General features: G+C 41.0%; 1 protein-coding gene across 1 annotated transcript in view; it reads right to left on the reverse strand.

Annotated features, from left to right (window-relative positions):
* Positions 1-414: 414 nt before the first annotated feature.
* The window catches only part of VWA8 (von Willebrand factor A domain containing 8), a 308581-nt gene continuing 291994 nt past the window's right edge, over positions 415-17001 (reverse strand). The window contains exons 43-45 of the mRNA XM_059724552.1: positions 7607-7705; positions 6347-6585; positions 415-5006 (exon numbers count right to left, since the gene is read on the reverse strand). Coding sequence (XP_059580535.1) covers positions 4898-5006; positions 6347-6585; positions 7607-7705 — 447 coding nt within the window. The 3' untranslated portion in view covers positions 415-4897. The remainder of the gene's footprint in view (positions 5007-6346; positions 6586-7606; positions 7706-17001) is intronic.

A 17001-nucleotide genomic window follows, 5' to 3' on the forward strand; every position in this document is an offset into this window, starting at 1 on the left:
TTTGTATGAAGTCACTGCAAAATTAAAGTCTATAATCTAGTTTGTGTGGTGTGCAGAGATTTGTATAAACCTAAATTAAAAGTGAAATTCTTAAACCCTTAGGTGTTTTGCATTTTTCCATTTAAGAGGCAAGTGCCTCCCTTATAATAATTTGAGCAGAGACAGCAAATGAGAAATAATGACTTTTCTTGCTTGAACAATTTGCTGTGAAGGTCAGAAGAAGAGTTGATCCTCCCTAGATTAAAAAAGAGTCTGTAGTGCTTTCTGTTGACAGATAGGAAGAATCTAGTGTTATCTCATAGCTGTCCCACACCTTGTGTTCGACACCTAGTAAGTTTTTAAAGCATATCTTTACTTAGAAAGTAACCCCACTTACTAAAACACCAACAATTGAGAGAAAAACATACAGATTAATAACAATTTCAAAGGAAACTTTATTGATGCTTGTATATCTTTCTGGATTCAGTATATGTTTATAAATGTAATTTATTTCTCAGCAAGTTAATCATCCTCCAGTGTATTATAACTGTATCTACATCCTCCAATGTATTATAACTGTTTATCAGTAGACAGTGGGCAAAAACAACCATAGCACAAAATGATTTTTATTAGTTGAGCTTATTTAATTAATGATTTTTAAAAAATCACTGCATAAAAAACTAACTCTACTGCTTTCACATCAGTTATGTTTCTAACCTTACATCAGCAATGAAGTTATTTTATAGTTTGCAAATAAACTCCCATTTCCAATGCATATATTAACACATATATTAAATCAGAAATTAAGATGTTATGTCACCACATTAGACCCTGAGCTATGGTATTACATTCCTGACAATGTTTTAGGCACAACATCTGCCAAGGAAACAAAGCTAGAGATGCCTGACTTTAAATGGGTACCCTTTGAAATACAAAGCTGAGGCTGCCTGTACATGTGCTGAGGAGTGTGCAGGCTGGGGAGGAAAGTGTTTTAATTAGAGTGGTTCCCAGAGAGCCACTCTAATTAAAAAGCCTCATCATTGCATCTGTTAAGTCCCTGCATGTTTAAAAATGGTAACAGGATGCTTTAGCTAAACCTTATCCATTGAGGTTTAGCTAAAATGTCCTGGCACCTATTTTAAAATGCACAGATGCTTAATAGACATGATAGGGGTGCGATGCTAGACTGCTTTAATTGGAGCGTAGAGAAGACTCAATTAATCAAGTCTGCTCCAACACTTGCTAATTAAAACATGAACCAGCATCTGTATAGGCAGCTTGTACTATGACTGCTTGGTTGCCCTGATCTTAAGTCTTTTCACACTTAACCCTAGCACCAGAACCACTTCACATGTATTTGTGCAACAACGCCTCACAAGCATTTTATTTAAATGTACTGGTACTTATTTAATATCCTCTGCATGTTCCAGCAAAATTTTAGTTTATCCTATTTATACTCTTTCCAGCAATACTGTTTAAATTATAACCCTGATGGTAATAAATACAAATTATCTCAAGCTATGTGAAATGAAAAAGAAACACATATTTCATTATATACACACAATCACTTAATTTCTGGAATGAAATATATAAAGACATGCATTAATAGAGGTAGTTTAATTATTTAAATAAAGAATGCAGAGACTTGTGATCAGTGGCAGCAGGCCAGAACCCTAAAATGATACCCATTTAATGAAGTAATGACATTTCCATAAATAATACATATAGGGTTCAAACGTTTAAGGTGTTTATACTAAACAGTGAGAATAGCTGAAAAGTGCTGTCTAACCTTTTAATACAAAGAAAAATTTGACTAAATCAAATGGTGGTTTAGGAGGGTCATTGGTACATATGCTGTAAACAAATGGAAGACTACAACCTGTCCAATATCTGCGATCCAGTATGTCCATGACCAGCTAATTGACATGCTTAAGTGAACAGAACTTAAATGTCTACTTGAAAGCTCTGCCATGCTCAGGAACACTGAAGACCATTGTGAGCTTGCTAGATTCTTATATTAATGGGCTGAACATTTGAATAAAATTATTGTAGGTTTTTCTGGGAAGGGAAAAAAACATAGTTGTTACTTTGATTCCTCAGTGCTAAACAGATGGATGTTGAAGAGATGAAAGGCAGAGAGAAAGGAGCCCAGGGGAAATTTTTCACTGTATTATAACAATTTAAAGGAGCCCTGTCAGGTCAAATATGGCCCACAATTTCAGTCTTGTAAAAATAAACCCCTTCCAGAACCCAAATGAAATCATATCATTGCGTGTTTTTTGTCTCAAGTTCCACTCAGTGCTGCTTAAAAAAACCCATTACCATTCCCCTGAAGTATATGGGTTGCAAACAGGGCAGCATTCATTAGTACATGGAATCTGAAAGTAAAATGGAATAGATACTACTTGGAAACAAAAACAAAGCTGACTAGTGCAAAAGAAGCTTTAGTAGTACAATAATAAAGAAATCTTGATTTTTTTAAATCTGAGGTATGTTATATACACTGTCAGCTTAAATATTTATGTTTAAAATCATCTTTTTATAATGTTAGTTCAAAATTGGATCTAAACTAATGCATGTTAAACAAATACCACTGAAATTTGACACTAAAGGCAGTCAAGTGATTACCAATGGGTTCTCATCAATACAAAAATGTGCTTACAGATCTAAAGCAGGTGCTATATTTTCAGATATGCATTACACATTTTAATAGTACCTAGCTGAAGGTGGATCTTTATTTAATTTCAGCCAAAGGATTTTCCTTATTTACTCTTCTCTCCAAAGAGGAATTCCAACTTTAACTTCTTTATTTTCATGGATGGAATTATCATAACAATACTAACAATTATTTGAAAACGTGTTTTCCATTAACAGGCTCAATAAATTAAGACAATTGCATTTAAAAACTGCCCAGAGAATCAAAGTAGTATCTATTTTGAGTTAGATTTATCTGTATAGTTTGAACAATGGCTTCACAATATTTGGGCAAAGCGTATTGTTCTTGTAGGTCAAAGTTTGCAGTTGTTTAAAATTAGATCGAGAAAAACAAAACAAAACACATAAGAATACCACTGCTTCTGAAGTATAGAGAGTCATGAAAGTTTGTTTAGTCTGCTTTTAAATAATTCTATTTCAGATATAATATTTGAAAATGCCTGAACTTCCAGCTGGAAAGAATCACTTCAATTTAATAAAGACAGAGCCTGTGTAAGTTAAGAAGGCACATCTGATCCTGGGAAGCAAAGAATTCTCTGAAGTGATGAACATCTTCAATGGTCTCATATTGAAATGAAAATTTACAAGATTAGGCCCAATGCTTTTGTGGGATTGACAGGATGGAAAAGGGCAACGCTACAAAAATGCAGCATAGTGTGATTTGAAATTGGACTCTTTACAACTTTGTTTCATAAAAAGAGAGTAACAGACTTGTTTCCACCACACTCCAAAAAAGCTAGGGGGCTCTTCTGTGTAGTTTCATCAGTTGTAGCAAAGTAGCACGGCTTCCGCTAAGCCGTTCAGAGAGAGTGTTCTTCCTTACACTTCTCATTTCTTGTGCCAGGGTCAATTACTATGAGAAAAATGTCTTTTCATTGGTGATGAAACAAATTAACAATGGAGCTTGCTAGGTTGTCTAAGTCTTCTTACATCCTTACAGCAATGGCTGAAAAAAATACCAGTGTTTAGCCTAATATAGGGCTTCACAGTGCAGGACAAATGTCAGCCAATTCAATTAAAAAAATTCCTGTTTGAGAATGTGCTGAGGGAGGCATAATGTTCAGATGGAAAACATTCATCAAGTGAGAAATGCTCTATGCATTAAAGGCAGATACCCAAACACAGATTTCCCATCAAAGTTAAAATACACACTTTGGCTTTTTCCTTATTGTCTTGCTTTTTAAAAAGTGATTTTCTCACACACATAAATATGCTGTCAAGACTTGTGTTTTAGAGAACAAAATGGACAGTGCAAAGGGCCCCTGTGAAGCGTACGTAACAACACCCGGCATATACAGCTCGTGGGTGCAGAGTCCTTCCATAGAAGCCATGGCAACCAAGACCCTGGCCCTCGTCTTCCACCATGCAGTGGGAAAATCGGGGTGGTTCCCTCTTTTAGAGCGTTGGCAGGTGGGTCTCAAAACCATTCTTTGCCCTTTCCGTTCCCCATCCTTGAAAAATTAATTGAGACAGGGAATCAACATTTTTTAAAAAAATGCTCTTTTCTCTCTGGGCTTTGACAACACTGAGCAGTCTGCCTGATCACTTAGCGCATGTTTAGGTTGCAGTATTCTGTGCTATTGTCCCCAGCATCCAATGGCAAAGGTTCAATGCTGATCAGGACAAGAAAGTAGTCTCAGAGGAAGGAAGGCTTTCCTATCTGAAAAGAGCAGTTTTGTTTGCACATGCTGTTGCTTATATTTCTAATTCTAAACAAAGTGCACAATACACTGGGGTGGATCAGCAGCATCTGACTTGCACATGGTTGCATACATTGGATATCAGCCTTAGATGACCAAGAAATGCCCTTAATAAAATAAAATGAAAAGATGATGTTATGGTTCAATCTGAGCTGCTAGCAATACAGTATCCTTAATGGTTACAATTTGTCTTTCAGCTGATCCTTTGGAAATCATTCATTTGACAGGGCATATTGAACATTATACCACCCTCTCTGGACACAAACCTTCAAGTCACCCTGCAGCTGAGCTGGAGAATTTCCCCCAAATCTATGCTACAGAATTGGTTTGGACATTCTAATTAAAGAGCATTTATATGTACTTATATATCTATTTGGATATATAAAGAAACTTAAAACTGATGGCAAATATAATTGTTATCTACAGAGGCAGTTTTATTTTGTCACTATTATGGGCTTAGGGGGCATGCAGTACAACACCTAATTATTTACCAGTAAGGACACTTAGGCACTTGACAACATGGTGGATGTAAAGATCTGCTGCATGATCTGTGGGATCTGCTTGGTATCCATGGCAATAAAAGACCGGCCTGCTGGTAGTGTCCTCTGCAGCCTGTGGATCAGAATGTGGAAGAAAGAATTACCATTGCAAATGATGTTCCCTACAGCAAAGCAGAGTTCCTTAAGAAAGGATGTTTTTACTTCTGAATACCTTGCTGGTACACTGCCTTTCAAGCTGCTGTCACTGTGCAATTAAAGTCTTGGGAAAGCAACAGTGGGAGGAAACACTGAAAACAGTTATGTCACAGGGGTCTTTTCACCAAGACATTCAGCCTATTTCTATTAATCCACATTCATTTATTTTTGTCAGTTTCTGGTGCGTGAAAAATCTCTGTTTAGATTAAGGTACCAGTGACCCAACAAGACTTTAGCAGAGTTGATTGTCTCTAGGGGTAACCAAAAGTCACTCTCTGTGGGTGGGGTTTTTTATTTTATTCAAAATTATTATTATACCAACCTGAAAAGAGTGTATAGCAAACCATATCTCTACCACCACAAAGACTTCAGATATGATTGGTAATTTTACATACTGACTATAAAGGTGATTACATTTCAACTTTCAATCTATAACAACTTAAATTAATATAATTCTACAAGTAACAGCCCAAAGGTCAAGATGTCTAGCCTCCTGCATTTTTTCAAAGTTTTTTAAAAAATACAAGATATCTCACACAATCCACATTGCTAATGTCCAATCAGTAGTCTCACTGCATACTGTTTCACTGTTTTCAAAACAAGTTAGATCTCTGATAAGATGAAAAATGTGAGCCCCATAGAAGGCGAAACTAATAAAAACAATTCTCTCACATATTTAACTATACACCCACTCATATATACAGTGCATTGAAGTGATATTTTCCTGAGTAATTTTTATACCCAGTAAACCAGATAATTTTATGGCCTCTATTCTAAAATTAAACTGTGAAAATTGGGAAATCTGTATGAGGAACACATGCAATAGATAGAGGGAACCTGCAGAAATCAAATGAACACCACTGGCTGTACAGCTGCACATTCAAAACCTTTTACAATTTAAATTACACTTTGTGACCTATGTCCCTCAGTGTCGGATCCTATTCCCATTTTAGTCAATGACTTCAGCAGAAGCAAATCTGGTACTTTAACTTTAGCTGTAACTGCTGCATGTTTACAGGGGAAATAATAGCTTTGTTTTGTATGCAAATTGCTAGCGGAAGACTTAGGCTATTAGGCTTAGACTTCCAATGCACAAAGCTAAGACAAAGACAAAGGCCTTAGAAATTCTACTAGGACACATACAGTTAAGTCTAGATCCTCCAAAGAATTTAGGTGACCAATTCCTATAGAAATTCTTCTGATTCATCATGAAAGCAAACTAAATTATATTTTGTGAGACTCAGCAGGAATACTTACCTGTCTGCTTGGTCTCCTAAGGATCCTATGAATATAGCAAAGGCATTCACTTGTGGGTTGAGTGTCAAGGCCTGGGCAAACCTTGCTGGTGGGATACCATATCGCTCCAAGTTTGCATCGCTTAAGACTATGACAAAGTACTCATCAGCATCTTCTTTGGCAATTTCACGAACAGCATGCTCTGTCCCTTCCAGTGTATGGTCTCCACTCATACAGAATTGAGCATGTGCGTGCATTATCTGGGGGCACAACAAATTCAGATGGAGACAGGTGAGAATTCTTTTACATAAGCATCCATCCTAATTAGCACAAAAGGGAGCAAACATCCTTAAGAGAGGTGTGTTTAGAAATGTGTTCAGTGCTCCAGGCTTTAGAGCACTTTATGAATCAGTTAAAGTACATGTAATTTTTATTACAAACACTAATCCTTGAAATCCAAATTGCAGTGTCAACTGAACAGAACATACTTGGTAATAGGATGAGGAGGGTAAAATACTGTAGTGGGCTTCAGGCTGGGTGTCTACATTCCTGTCTATCTGAAGGAGGAAAATGGAGCTTAGTTCCCTAAGGCCAGGACAAATCCTACCTGTTGCATGCTGGACTAATAGACATCAACATCCAGGTGACTGCTATTACCAAATATTGGTTAATAAAATTTACTTAGCCATATCTGTACTGGCTTGTATGAAACAACAATAAAAGAGGGTGGGGGAAAGGACTGCATTACTTTTTCATTCAGGACAATATGGATTATAAATCATTTTTTTAGAAAGCGGTGAGAGAGCTCAGTCATTAGAATACCTAATACTTCCTATATTACAAAACTGTCAAATTCATAAAAAATGCTCTCTGATGCAGTAAGTTTCTTAGTGGTACTCAGTGTACTTACCCACCTTGCAGTTGCATGTCCTCTTACTACTAAAGCATTTTTTATTTTCAGAAAGTCGAGCAATTCTTCAGGATCACTTTGTGGTTTGCTTCAGCCCCTAGTTACATCTTAAGACCACTACCACTTATTATGAACATACAGCTTTACATATCTTCATACAAATGAGGGACACTGCCATATTCTTTACAATGACAGCTTTTTAAAAAGTCTCTAAAATAACCTTTTCTAGTTTTTCATTTACCTCACAGACTCCCCATCCTCTCCCTTCCAGCTGCCTCCCTCCCTTTACATTTGTATGTCACCTACAGAAACTTTTATCCACTGGGCATTTGATCCATAATTATCAGGAGTTATTAATCAACAGGATTTACCTTCAGAATCTCTAATCTTTGCTTATTGTTTTTAGGAACTTTGTCACTCCCAACCAACGCAATGTTGAAGCCATCGCCTGAATGTCCAACGATATCGTACTGCAAAAAGAGAATTAAATAGTAATATATTAGACTTGCAGGTGACTTGGCTTAGAACCCCATGAAATGTAATCAAATTTGCTTTTAACAAAAAGATAAATCCTGACAGCTGCTTATGTTTCTGACTGGTTTAAAAGACCAGCCCTCAATTTCTCGCTATCATTAAGCTGCCCTTGGCAGATAAAAATGTTCACCATAACAAAAATAAAGAGCAGTTCCTCATTTTAGGGTCTAACTATTACCTCACTACATCCATTTTAAAGCTTGAGACTTGAATCAACGCTTCACTCTGCCCACTTTATTTCAGAGCTAAAATTTTTTACACTGCCCACATGTTTTTTACAATTTATTTTTCTCTCCCTGCCATCTGGCAAACAAGGAGTAGATTGTTAAAAGTGCAGCTCTGATGTTTGATAAGTTGCTTGTGTGACCTTGTTCTGATCTGACAAGTGAAGTGTTACAAGCCATCCCGCCACCTTAACTTTTCTTAGACTTGCATAAAAGATCAAAACCTATGGCCAGCAGTACACAGAGGGATGAATTCCAAGAGCCCCCTTGCATTTTCTGAGACAGGCCATGTGTGTATCATTTTGCTGTGAAAGTCAATAGCAGTAGAACATAAGCTGTACTGAAATACAAAGATTTCCACTGCAATGAGGACATGCAGAATGGCACTAATGCAAACATTGTGTTGAACAAACAGCTCAACATTTAAAAGCTTTTGCTTTATTTGAGATGTTAATCACCATGTCACAAATGCCAAGACAGGCTGAGTTCTAGCTCTAATAATTGTCCATGTTGCCTGCCCTCTGTGCTGGGGGTAGGTGTCTGACGCACAGAATTAACAGGCATGGCAAAGTGGATTTAATGGACTGGAGAATCCAACCCAGGTTTTTTTTCCCTTTTTTTCATTACAGTAGTACCAAGGTGCTCTTGTTAGGATCAGGGCCCACTTGCTAGATTCTGCATGGTATAACTACCATGGCAGGAACAACCCTTAAGATCCCTCCTGCCCTCTTCCTCCTCTTAGGACCTCTGCACTTGGCAGAAAGTAGGCAGTGAAGAAAAACGTGGTTTCCTCCCACTCTGGGTCAAATACATTTCACTCTTCTTTATGCAGGGACCAAATATTTGTTCCCATACCTCCCACCTTCAACTGCAAACAAAGCAGAAGGTGCAGTAAATAGGCGCAACTGGAACAGCAGACTCCTGTTTTGAAATGGGAAGCTTCCTTCTCCCTGCTGTGCGCTAAGGAGTCACAGACTTTAAAGGGTGTTGCTGAGGATCAGGCCACTTTCTAACAGCCTCATACAATTCCCCCTGCTTTACCTACCCTGACATGCTTTCATTTCGCACTGCTCCCTTCCCTTCCTCCCTCTCTGATGCTGCTCCCTAATGCTTGAACATTTCATCCTTCCTCCTCTCTTCCAGTTCTGTTTCTTCCAAGTAGAGAATCTCCTTTATTTTTCCCTTGCTTGGTAAGGCTTTCCCATCCTCCCTTTCAAGATGAGTATTTATTTATTGCTTTTGTTTTCCTTAGACAGTTAATTTGCCTTCAGGGTATTTTACCGGGGAATGCATTTTACTTGTTTGCAAAGGATCATGTACACTCGGTAGCAACAAAACATACATGATTTTAAAAAAATAATTTACTAGGATTTGCTCTAGCTGCAAAGCTGTGGAGTAATAGAGCGCTCAGAGCATTAATGATCAATTTTTTTTGGTATAGGTCTCAGCATTCAACATAATATCTCTTTCAATACAATACAGGTTACTTACATCAGCAGATAAAGGTTTAGTAGTGGATTACAGCTCTGGAAATATACGGAGACAATCCAGGTCCTATTAAAATTATCAATATTCATGGCTATTCATTTAATTCCAGAATTATGCACTTGTTACATTTAGCCAATTCTTTCTTAACTTACTGGGCCGCTACTGGTACTTCTCTCATCTTTACTTGATTTGACATATTTTAATCAAAACCCCCATCTACAAATGTTTTTCCATTATCTGAAGTGCAATGATGTGGTTCTACAATGTATAAGAAAGTGAAACTCCCTCCTCACATGCTACTTTTGGAGATCTACAGCTTCTGACTTCTTCTCCAAATGTTTGTTCTGATGCTGGCACTAATATACCAAGTTTATGAGATTATTCCATATTTAGCAGCTTGGGAACACTGCAATAATGGTTCAGCCTTTCACCTCAAAGTTCCTGTGTTCAATCCAGGCTTAGATGATTTATGAAAACAGGCTCTTTCACACATCACGAAACCACCCTACAGTTTGATACTCTTTTCCCTCTTGTATCAGGGAGGTTTCATAACTGGATTGCTGGGTAATTGCAGGGCAAAGCTTAAAGGCATTGGCGAAGTTACTGCGTGTTTGGGAATTTGAGCTCTGGGTAGAACTATGACTCACTGAATTTGTGTTCTTACTCTCACATTTCAGAACAATTAACCTAACCAAAATGACAGCTTACCAAATAAGAACAATTTTACATTAAAAAGTCAAATATGGAATGCCTTCACACTGAGTTTTGAATGTTTAGCAATACGTGTAGAACTCAGACAGTAGGGTGATGAGCTTCATGTAAGAACCAACACAGGCTAGAGAACAGCAACCAAAAGCACTTTTTTTCCATAAATTCAGCTGGGAGAAAAGATTCCAAGGGTGGTTCTAGTATGGCAGCTTTTTTGGGGGGGGGACATTGCAACTTAGATTTGCAAATTTCATTACTACCCTCTGAGCAGGATGGTTCAGTCAGTTTTCTATCTACCTTATAGTCCATTCATCCAGCCTGTACTTCCTTAGCTTGCTTGCGACAATGTTGTAGGAGACTGTATCAAAAGCCTTGCTAAAATCTTGATATATCACATCTATTGTGATGTCTCTCCACATCCACAGAGCCATTCGTCTTATCAAAGAAGGCAATCAGGTTGGTCAGGCATGACTTGCCCTTGGTGAATCCATGCTGACTGTTCTTAATCACCTTCTTTTCCTCCAGGTACTCAGAAGTGGATTCCTTGAGGATCTGCTCCATGATTTTTCCAGGGACTGAGGTGAGGCTGACTGGTCTGTAGTTCCCTTAAATATGGGCACTATGTTTGCCCTTTTCCAATCATCCAGGACCTCATCCAATTGCCATGAGTTTTCAAAGATGATGGCCAGTGGCTCTGAAATCACATCAGCCAACTCCCTTAGCACCCTATGATGTATAGCCCACCTGGCCCCATGGACTTGTGTATGTCCAGCTTTTCTAAATAGTCCATAACTTGTTCTTTCAGCACTGTTGACTGCTCTCCTCCTCCCCAAACTGTGTAGTTTAAGAGCTGACCTTGCCTGTGGAGACTAAGGTGGAAAAGGCATTGAGTACTTCAGCCTCTTCTGCATCCTCTCACTAGGTTGCCTCCCACATTCAGTAAAGGACCCACATTTTCCCTGATCTTCCTCTTGTTACTGACATACTTGTAGAAAACCTTCTTGTTACCCTTCATGTCCCGTGCTAGTTGCAACTCCAATCGTGCTTTGGCCTTCCTGACTTTATCCCTGTATGCCTGAGGAATATTCTTATATTCATCCCTAGCTGTTTGCTTTAGCTTACTGAAGAGTTACCTGCTAAGCCAAGCTGGTCTTCTGCCATACTTGTTAGTCTTCAAGCACCTCAGGATGGTTTGTTTCTCCACACTCAGGAAGGCTTCTTTAAAGTATGGCCAACTCTCTTGGACTCTTCTTCCCCTCAGACTGGTTTCCCAGGGGATCTTGTCCAGGACTTTCCTGTGCAAGTCGAAGTCTGCTTTTCTGAAGTCCAGGGTCTTTACTCTGCTGTTTTCCATCCTTCCTTTCTTCAGGATCCTGAACTCAATTATCATATGGTTGCTGCTACCTAAGTTGCTATCTACTAGTACATTCCCCACCAATTCTTCCCTGTTTGTGAGCAGCAGGTCAAGAAAAGCATGAACCCTAGTTGGCCCCTCCAGCACTTGCACCAGGAAGTTGTCCCCAACATTCCCCAAAAACTTCTTGGATTAGCTTCACATTGCTGTATTGCTCTCCCAGCAGATGTCAGGATGATTGAAGTCCCGCATGAGAATGAGGGCCTGTGATCGGGAAACTTCTGTTAGCTGTTTGAAGTATGCCTCATCCACCACTTCCTCCTGGTTTGGTAGTCTATGGCAGACCCGCACCACAACATCACCCTTGTTGCTCTCTCCTCTAACCCTAACCCAGAGACTTTCAACAGGCCTATCTCCAGCTTCATACTGGAGCTCTGAGCAATAGTATGGCTCTTTTACATAAAGTGCAACTCCTCCTCCTCATCTCCCCTGCCTGCTCTTCCTGAACAGTTTGTACCCATCCATGACAGTGCTCCAATCATGCAAGCTAGCCCACCAAGTCTCTGTTATTCCAGTCATGTCATAATTCTGTGACTGTACAAGGACTTCCCATTCTTCCTGCTTGTTTCCCAGGCTCTGTGCATTCATGTATAGGCATTTGAGGCAACCAGTTGATTGCCCTGATTTCTCAGGAAGCATGAGAACACCTCCCCTCCTGCCTGCTCTTCTGCCAGGTCACCCACTTCCCCACTTACCTCAGGACTTTGGTCTCCATCCCCTGGCAAACCTAGTTTCAAGCCCTCCTTACTAGGTTAGCAAGCCTGTCTGCAAAGATACTCTTCTCTCTCTTTGTCAGGTGGATCCCATCTTTTCCCAGCAATTCTTCTTCTTGGAACATTGTTCTGTGGTCAAAGAAGCCAAAGCCCTGCCGGCAACACCACCTGTGTAGCCAGGCATTGATTTGCAGGATGTATCTGCTCTTTCCTGGGCCCTTCCCCTTGACTGGAAGCATCAAAGAGAACACTACCTGAGCCCCAGTCCCCTTCACCTTGCACCCAGAGCTTTGTAGTCACTTTTGATCTGCTCGGGGTCTCCCCTGGCAGTATAATTGGTGCCCACATGGATGAGAAGCATAGGGTAATAGTCAGAGGGCTGGAAGAGTCTCAATAATCCCTCCATGACATCTCGGACCTGGGCTCCAGGCAAGCAGCAGACTTTCTGAGACAACAGGTCAGGTTGGCAGATGGATCCCTCTGTCCCACATAGAAGGGAGTCTCAAGTCACCACCACCTGTTGCTTCTTCTTGGTGGTGCCGGTCTTGTTCCTTTCAACCGTGGGGCGGCCTGGTCTGTCCTCTACCAACAATGGAATGTGCTCCTCGCCCTTTGTTGCTAGGGCTCCATTTCTATTCTCCAGATGAACTGTTGCAGGTGGAGAAGAAGATTTCTGTTTGCTGCCAGAAGTCACAAACTTCCAGCTTCTACCTTCCAGGGCATCCATGTCCTTTCTCTTCTTTAGCGCTGCCTCTGGCAGTTCTTCCTCCACAGTCTTGGAGGTCTCCTCCAGCAATGAATGGATGAAATCCTAATGACAAAGGATGCTTCGGTGCCTCACCACCACTTCCTGTGGCTCTCTTGCCTGTTCACAGATTTCATAGATGTTAGGGCTGGAAGGGACCTTGAAGATCATCAAGTCCAGCGCCCTGCCCCAGGAGTAGGAAGTCAGCTAGGCTCAAAGGATCCCAGCAAGATAAGCATCCAAGCGTTTCTTGAATGAGTCCAGAGTAGGTTCCTGCACCACTTCTGGAGGGAGTCTGTTCCAGGTCTTGGGAGCTCAGACCATAAAGAAATTTTTTCTTACGTCCAGCCTAAAACCGTCTTGTAGGAGTTTATGACCATTTTCCTTGGGGCGCTCTGGTGAACAGAAATTCTTCCAGATCCTGATGCACACCCCTTATGTACTTATAAGCAGCCACCAGGTGCCCCCTGAGCCTGCGCTTTTCCAGACTGAAGAGTCCCATGGCTCTCAATCTCTCTTCATAAGGCCTATTCTCTTTCCCTCTGATCATGCGCGTGGCTCTCCTTTGGACTCTCTCAAGCTTCTTGACATCCTTCTTGAATTACGGAGCCCAGAATTGGATGCACTACTCTAGCTGCGGCCTCACCAAGGCTGAGTACAGCGGGAGGATGTCATCCTGAGATTTACTTGAGCAGCAGCTATAGATGCAAGCCAGGGCTTTGTTTGCTTTACCAGATGTGACATTGGATTGGTGGCTCATGTTCATCTTGTGGTCAGTCATGAGTCCCAAGTATCTTTCAGCAGTGGTGCTAGCAAGCGTAGCACTGCCGACTCTATAAGTATGCTGTGGGTGGCAGCCTCAGCCACCACTGCCATGTGGGTGACCCCATGGAGGGGAAAGGCTAGGGGAGCACACCCTGACAAAAAAGCACAGGGCCAAGGCTCACAGAGTGGGGCCTGAGGCCCAAAGGGTATAAGACACAGAAGCCCCAGTGAGGGGGCGGAGTAGAGGCCCCGTAGGGTGGAACAGCTGGCCCAGGAGGGGTCCAGGGTGACTATGTGGCCCACATGCTCAGAGAGTGGGAATAGCATGTAGAGGGGCCTGAGAAGGCAGACCCATATGGGAGAGGGCTAGCTGCTCGAGAGCCTAGCCAGAAAACCCTTGACTGGTCAATGTTGGGGCCAGGACCAGGATGATCGAAATGCAAAAGTGATGGATGCAAATTGCAAGTTGCCTGTAGTTCTGACTGGCCTAGAGGTGAAGCCAAGGCCTGTGAGGCTAAAGGTCCCGGCTGGGGCCACTGCCGAGAGGGAAAGCAGCCCGAAGGATGGGGGAGGTTGTGCCGCCTGATTAGGAAGGATCCAGGTCGGGGTCTGAAATGTCAGTCTGGAATATAATGGGGATGGAGCCATATAGTGAAGCCATCTGTGGAGCATAAGACATGGTGTAGGGGTGCTATAGAACCGCGTATTACACCATTGGTATCAGGCATTACATGGGCAGTCTCCCACCTATAAACAACTATCTAATTCCAAACAAGGTGTGGCAGGAGATTCAGGTGGGCGGACCGACCTAGATAGGTGGGTGGGTCAATGTTTGGACTGGCCTCAAGATGGTCCCCTATCACAATGCCCTTCTTCCAAGCACACCTGCCCTAGCAAACTCACCTGGAAGCTGGCCTGTTTACTGCTCTTTGGCCCCAAAGAGTTCCTTTTTCCCTGCTTCCTCACACCCAGCTGAAAGGCTCTCCCCTCCAGGGGGGTTGAGCTCTATGTACACAAACTGACCTGCAAACTGCTTGCCCTGTTTGCTGTCCCTGTGTTGGATCAGGCTGGATCAGTGCACAGAGTTGGACCTGGCACATGGCCCTGGACCCATTGTGAGGGACTGGACATGGCTCACAGTGCAGGAATGAGCACACAGGGTTGCAGACCTAGTGTACAAGGCTGGTTTGTGACCAGACTCAGCATGCAGTCATGGACCTGGCGCATAACCCTAGACCCAGCACATGTAGTTGACTAAATCCAGCTGTCAGACTGGCTGTACTCTACTCATCCAGTCCATGTGCCAAAAAGGTTGAGCAGCACTGGTCTAAGACATGCCCAAAATGTGCAAAAAAAGTCCTTGTCTTCTGCTGCTGCCGTTATTCTTCTCCCTTAGGCACTGATTTACTCAAAGCAATATGGAAAAACAAAAAACATGAATGATAAATACAAAATGGAATATGAATCCTCTTCCACTCTCCCCTTCATTAATGCACTTAGAATTAAATCAGCCTCTCAAGCATGGTTGCCTGTATTTTCTAAAAAAATGGCAATGCTTCCATTCAATATAGCTACAAATAATAATAAAAAAACCCTTTATGAGTTTCTTAACAATTATATATAATGCAGCTCATTGGACCATTTAAAGAATTATTTAAAACTTGCATGCACTAATGAGCATGCCCCCAAAGTCTCCCTATGTACATAAAAGAGATAGTTACTAATGTTGTACCAGAGTGGTTTGTATGATATTTATATGACATTGGATGTTAGTACTGTATTTTAGGCATTGTATGAGATTTCATTTTTTCAAATAAATTTCCCATGTGAGATGGGATTTACAAAAGATGCACTAATTTTAATCTTGAAAAATAACTGACTTACTATGACGTACACAATAGAATTTTCATGTTTTAAAAAAAGGGCAAATGCCTGTGTAGGAATACATTTCCCTTCATGATTTAGGAGGAGCTGTTGAAAATATGACCCCCTAGAGTGCAATGCAGCAATAGTAATAGCATTTGTTAAAAACTAACAAAGTGCTCAGGCAGGGTAGTTCAGTGCCTAGCAAGTCAGAGGGGAAAAGAAAATGAGCTGAGCCAGGTGGAGGACAATCACACCCAGAATGATGAATTATCCCTTTTGAAAGCTTGGAATCTGAGTAGTCAGACAACACATTGGCAGACTCAGTGGCAGGGGCAGCCCTAAAACTTCTTGCTCTTCACTCCCATTCTTGAATATGATGAATTAGAGGTTGCATACTTCCGATGAGCTGAAGAGTTGAGTTTGAAGGAGGAATCTAAAAAGCCAGCATTTAATTTAAACAGGCTTCCTGACTACAGAAACACTTCCCCTTGACAAGGAATGGTGCACCCTCTGACTAAGACTGCCCCTTTGGGAACTGGAAACAAATAACCACCTTGGCCATAAAGGTGTAACAGACTGAAAGAAACGCATGCTGTCACATTTCTAGCCTCAATATTATCCACATGCTCTACAACTGTTTCCTCTATACAAGTAAAATAGCAGAAGCAAAATGAGTCTACTCCAGCCATCATGTAATCTATAAATATAGCTACAATTCCTAAAGACGTCTGAAACCAAAGACATTTTTGTTTCCTACAACAGAGATGTACGAGTAGTACATATGAGCAAAATACAGGTGGGAAGGGAAAAAAGACAATAGATTCAGACACAATCCTTTTCTCAGCACAGAACTTACTGAAGCACCAGAACAAAAATGATTATTGGGATAGGTTGATAAATGGTTTTGGGTTGCTAAAACTGAAATGTAAATAACAGGGTAACAGGTAATCCATTACGCCATCACTTTCAACGTTACTGATAGAGAACCAGGATGCTTCCTTAGCGATTCCCAAGAATTTGTACTAAAAACTACCTAAAGTTGTCTGAACTGTGGCTGCTCTTCTCAGGAAAAGGTAACAGCAAGTATCTCTGAAGGTCAACCTGGTTACATCAAACCAATCTGTGGGGTTAGCAGAGAGGAGCAAAGCGTGCTAAGTAGAAGACCCCCTTCACTGAATACACTCTCAACCTTTCTACCTGAGCTGTTATTGTGGGACTGACTTCTAGAGTAGAATTCCAGCTAAACCAACTGTACTAGACAGAACAGAGCTATGTATGAACTGTAGAAAATTCCATATACAATACATGT

This window comes from Alligator mississippiensis, chromosome 1 (assembly GCF_030867095.1).
Source record: "Alligator mississippiensis isolate rAllMis1 chromosome 1, rAllMis1, whole genome shotgun sequence".
NCBI lineage: Eukaryota > Metazoa > Chordata > Crocodylia > Alligatoridae > Alligator > Alligator mississippiensis.